Genomic DNA, 5,809 nt, shown 5'->3' on the forward strand with positions numbered 1-5,809 from the left:
GTGTACAAGCTGTAAGCACAGTATCATTGAGTTCATTTGGATACTGAATGTCTGTATGAGGCTTTTATACACAGTTTGTGTCATGTTTTGAATTACTTGGTCCCTCATCTCCAGTACATTCTGACTTGTACTGTTTTCTTGATCCTTGTTCCCTCTGTGCAATGCAGACCTCCTGAGCATTTTCCCAAGACAAGATTCCTTTGGTGACCTCATGAAATAAATATTGCAGAAGCTTCTTTCCAAAGAGCTCACAAGCTGGTTATTTTGGCTGAGTACCTGTGATAAAAAACAAACCTTACCAGCAGGCCACGATCCAACCCTGTTGAAAGCAATAGAAACCTTCTCATTAACTTTGAAGAGCTGAAAGACAGCCAGGGGTCTGGCATACAGAATAAAAAGACTACACTTGCAAGGCTTTGTTTTTTCAACTTCTTGGTGTTTCAAGTGTTACTGTATTTAGCCAACTTGACCTGTTTGTCCTGTGTGTTTTCCTACTGTGACGTAGTTAGCCATGTTAATCTGAAGTCTAGTAGAAGACAGTGTAGATTTGCACCTTATAGACTAACAAAAATAGATCTATAGCATGAGCTTTTGTCAACTGGAGCTCACTTCATCAATTGCAATTGCTTCCTCTTTTTAAAAGTGCTGCTGTTCACCTCATGTAAACTCTTACAGGGTAGAACACTTTCCCAAGAAGTAGAAGCCCTAGATTAAATGCTGTTCTCAGCCTGAAGAGATTCAAACCCTTTATCTTTCATCTCCTTGGAGAATAGTAATCACTGTGCTACAAACTGTTTGGGATGGGAGTTTCCTGTTGAAGCTCAGCTAAGATTTGTGGGGCCAGGAAGAAAGAGCACAAAAGGGGGCCTTGATTCTGTAGCCCAGTGGGAGTGGAGCCCAAGTTCCTGCCCCTTCTTCCTGAACTGTTTATTCATTTTACAATACATAATCAGTTAACAAAACCCAGATCAAGCTCTTGGGCAGCCTTTGGAACTACAAATCTGAATGGCTAATAGACACAATTTTTCCTCTTGGGCATGTTTTAAGATTCTCTTCCTCTTTTTCCCTACTCTTGGAGCTCGTGTTTCAAATATGGGATTCGGGAACAGAGCAGATTTTTTGGGTGACTTCAGTCCATGTCTAACTAATATCATACATTTCATGATGCCTGTATCCAAGCAGCGATATGAATGACTTACTGAGGGTTGGCCCTGGAGAGCCATAATCGAATCCAGTCCACAAATCTGAAATGAGCATGTCAGAGAAACAGCAATATAGTTGAGCTTGGGAAAGCAAAAGCCAGACCATTGATAAGCATTGCAATGTCCCTTCCCACAAATTTTGGATTAGATTCCACAGGGGAGCAGTACAGAAAGCAAAGCTGTGCTACCAGGTGGAAAGCGCATAAGTGTTAGCACTAGGTCAGGTTTCATGGGCAGCTGCTTCCCTGTTTGATAGTAGCTATACCTATTCAATCACATCAGTGCTTTCATCTCCCTCAGGGCTCACAGAACTTGTATTCTTCAGCTGTTACCTTGCCTTTCCACTATGTTTTTACATAAGAACACAGTTTTTTTCCTGCTGTGTTGTTTGTTTTCTTCCTTTCTTCCTAATAGTCCTTTACTTGCTGAAGGCCAGATGTTAGGCGTGTCACCTACAGAACCAGATCCAAAACATCAGCTAGTCACATAAAGCAGGACTTGTGTGGAATTTAAATACCTGAGCCCAGAAATAACATTTGGAAAAGTCCCCTAACTTTGGAGGTACCTGAAGTCCATACAGTACATGTTTCAGTTCTTCATCTTGTCATTTCCCAGGCACCTGAAGGTCTGGGCAAGTATAAAAGAACCTCCATTCTGACAGGACAAAGCTTGGTGCCTGGTGCATGTGGACCCAGTGAAGCTCCAGAAATTGAGCATTTTAGTTTCTTTCCTGGGAGAGGCTTCATCTCCTGATGGATTAGACTTCATACATAGTGCAGTGGTGGCACTCGTTTATACAGTAACCTAGGGCAGTGGTTCTCAACCCCATTTGGGTTTGCAACATCAGCAGAAGAGGTAACAATAAACAGGGATTCAGGTTTTCCATTTGCTGCAAAAAAACATGGATTTTCTCTTTTAAAGGAGAAAAATGTGGGTTGCTCCCTGCCAGCTGGCAGAGTTCCAGCCTGCAATGGGCTGCGTGGGGCTAGGGGGAGCAGGGGAGGGCGATCGGAAGCAGGGGGTGCCATACACATGTGGAATCCAAGCAGCAGTGGAGAGCAGCTCCGTCCAGGTAAGTCTTTGGGGGCAGAGGGGGCACATGTGATGGTTTGAGTGGATAGGTGGAGCACAGGCAACGCGGTGGGAGGGGAATGGGGGACAGGCCATGCTGACGTAGGGGAGAGCTGGGCTCTGTGCTCTGCTCTGGCCACAGCAGCTGCTGCCTCCTGTGAGTTGCAGGCCCTGGACCTGGGGCACCTGGGGTGGGGCTGGGGGCTGTGGGTTGGGAATGAGGCGCACCAACAAGGCTAGGGGGCTGTAGGTCAGAAGTGAGGGTCACTGGCAGGTCCAGGAGTAGGTGGGGAGTGAAGGTTACCTGGGGGGAGAGGGGCTGCAGATTGGGAGTGAGAAGCCATGTTGAAGAAATGGGGCCCTGCTGAGGAAAGGTTTGGGAAGTGCTGACCTAGAGTCTAGGGCAGTTGTCCAACTATAGGAGACCTAGGTTCATTTCCTTTGTTTTTTTGAGAGAATTCAAACTCACATCAAGGTCTGTGAGGTCCTAGGTAAAGTGTGTGCATTTGTGACAGTGAATGTTAAAGCAGTTGGCATAGAGGGGTGTGTTAATTGACGTATGACTGAACAGACTATCATGATCAGTTTGTTTGGCATTTTTCTAGTTCTTCTTTTGAGGAAAGCTGACATGTAACTGTTGAATGCAACTTCCTTATTTGTGTCCCTCTCTCTTTGCAGCACTGTGAGGGCCTCTGAAGGTCCCATCTATAAAGGAGTCTGCAAATGCTTCTGTCGTTCCAAAGGCCATGGCTTCCTTACTCCTGCAGATGGAGGGCCAGACATCTTTGTACACATTTCTGAGTGAGTCTCTAAAGTCAGAGGGAAGAGGCCGTAAAGTAAATCAAACCTTGCATTCTATGGGGGTTTTTTTTAATTTTGCTCAGATAATAAAAGAAAATAGGTTGTAATGTGCCATCCTAATCTCAGTAAGGAACAGTTACACAAATGTATTGACAATAATCTAAGCTGCTCACTTGCTTATTTGTTTTCCCAGCACTACTGTAAATGTGTAGAATGTAAGGCCGGAAGGGGCTGTCTGATCATTTAATTCAGAGGTTCTCAACCTTTGTAAACATGAGGTTCCCTTCTGTAATTCTCTGAAACTAGCAGCACCTTGGTTAAGAAACACTGTTGTAGTGCCTCAGTTTACCCAGTTTATCCGGTACACCTAATGCAAACAGGAGTGCCCCCTGCTGCTACAGCTGTTTCATAGTCCGGCCCTGTCTGCACCTTCTGGAAACAGTGTCGTGTGGGACAGGTTCACCTGCTTGTGGCAGCACCCTTGAAAGGGTCTCGCAGTAGTGTGGGTGCTTTGGTACCCTAGTTGAGAATCACTGATCTAATCTGACCTTTTATATTACAAGCCATTAAATGCCCCATGTGACCCCTGTATTGAGCCCAATACTTGTGCTTTACTAAAAATATAGTTTTCAGCCTTGATTTTTAAAACAAGTGTTCTTGATGGAGAAACTGCTCCATTTTCCTTCTCACTTGTTGCAGTAGTTAATCACCCTGACTTTTTCTATCATCATCCTACTTCTTTCCAAATACAGAACAGAAATAAATATTAAATACTTCTTTTGTGCATCATTATCATCAATTTGATCATCAACACCTACTGATAGGCCTATTTCATGTCTTAGATTTTTTTTTGTAACATATTTTTTAAAATCCTTGTGGTCTTGATATAAACACTTTTCCCCTGATGTCCTTAACATCCTTTATCTGTTTTCTGTATGTTATAATTTCTAACTAATTGAATGTATTTCCCACTTTTTCTCATTTTTCCATAGTCGATTTTTTTGCTTCTAATTCCTCCCTTCAGTCGTCATGGAATGAGCCAAACTTATGGTGTGCCTTGTTTGCTGGACTGTGTCTTTTCTTCATACAAATGCAGTCTTCTCAAAGAACCCCCAGTTATCTTTCATACTTTTTTTCTATTTAAATTTCCCCCCCGCAATCAATTTCTCTTGTGATTTTTTTTTTTTTTTTTTTCCCAGCTTTGGGAAATTAGCTCTTTTGAATCATCAGGTGCATCTTTTATTGATCAGGGACCATCTGTTTTGCCATATTGAATGTAAGAAGCTCATAATTCCTGGTCCCTAGATAACCCTAGCTTTCAGTCTAGATTTCATCGTTATTTGTTGTAATAAAGTTCAGAAAAGAGGAATAGTAACTTTTGGGTTAAAATGTACTGCCTTCACAATTTCTAGAAACAACAGCAGTGATTTACTGTTGGCTGCAGGAGATCTTCAGTATACGTCTTCCATATTAAAGTCCCCCATAACACCACAATTTTTCTTCCTACACATTACAGATCATTGCTGTTTCTGTTCTCTGGTTTGACTGAGTAGTCTGTATCTAGCCCTCCTGGGCTTTGTTATTGCATTGGTCTGTATGCATTCAGGATCCTGTGATTCTGAAATATCAATAAGCTTAAAACACAAAATCTTATCTTTGAATGTAGAATAGGGATGTAAATATCATTTTAAAACTATTCATTTAACCTCCTCTATATCAGTTAAACAATTAACTGATGGGCAAGGTTCTTTGGTTAGATGTGATATCTTTTATTAGACCAACTGAGAAGTTGGGGAAAACGGTTCTTAGGAAGTTTTTGGGCGCAGTCACCCTTCCTCAGGCAGAGGGAGTCTCTCCTGGTCTGAGACTCCAAGGAATGAGAGATTCTAGTAAGACTCTAGTAAACTAACCAGTTATCACTGCACTTATCGGTTAAGTGATTAATCGTTTAACCTTTCACATCCGTAATGCAAAATACTCTGTCTTACTGTGTGTAAAATACTCTCTTTCTGTCCTTGAATATGTCATTCCACTGGGTTTCAGTGGCACCCATTTATATCAATTTGCCATTTAATATATGGGAGAATGTTTTATTCCTTTTGTTTTGTTTCCCAGATTCCTAGCTGTGGATGCATGTAAAACACTAGAAAAATCCTTCTCTTCACATTTTTAGCCATTTGAGTTCATTTTATTCACAGTTCTCTGAGTTTGTATCATGTTTGCTTCTTTTTCTCTGTCCTCTTGCATCAATTTCTCCATTATTCTTTGTCTAATTGTGTAATTGTTTTGCTCTCTCTCTCCATCTCATTCAAGTTTCACTGATACTTCTGTTGTAAAAGTGCCATGCAGTCCTTGAAACCTTTTTTCTAAATTTCCTCTGAAAACACCTGCACAGAACTATCTTGGTTGCTCTCACCTTCCCTCACAAGCTACACATCTCAGTTGTGCCTGTGAGAATTCTTACCATGGGATGAAGTGCGTACCCAGTAATTGCCAACTGTCGGGATTTCTAAGCCAAAGTAACTCCAACTCACAATTGCCCCACTGAACCCTCAAATCTCCAGATTTCCCTATCTGATGAGTCTGTGGAGGGGAAGAGGCAGGGGGAGATCGAGGCCCCCACAGTGAGGGAGGGAGAGGGGCAGGAGCAGGGGCTGGGGTGAATGGGGCCCTGGGACGGGGTGGGTCATCCAGAGGCGTGGGGGGGGGGGGCACGGCTTTCTGCAGCATGGGGG

General features: G+C 42.8%; 1 protein-coding gene across 1 annotated transcript in view; it reads left to right on the plus strand.

Moving 5' to 3' along the window:
• The window catches only part of CARHSP1 (calcium regulated heat stable protein 1), a 44,452-nt gene that overhangs the window by 7,290 nt on the left and 31,353 nt on the right, over positions 1-5,809 (plus strand). Inside the window, exon 2 of the mRNA XM_019507478.1 lies at positions 2,952-3,074. Coding sequence (XP_019363023.1) covers positions 2,952-3,074 — 123 coding nt within the window. The remainder of the gene's footprint in view (positions 1-2,951; positions 3,075-5,809) is intronic.

The sequence above is a fragment of the Gavialis gangeticus genome, unplaced genomic scaffold, assembly GCF_001723915.1.
Source record: "Gavialis gangeticus isolate Ggan-Ray unplaced genomic scaffold, GavGan_comp1, whole genome shotgun sequence".
Lineage (NCBI taxonomy): Eukaryota > Metazoa > Chordata > Crocodylia > Gavialidae > Gavialis > Gavialis gangeticus.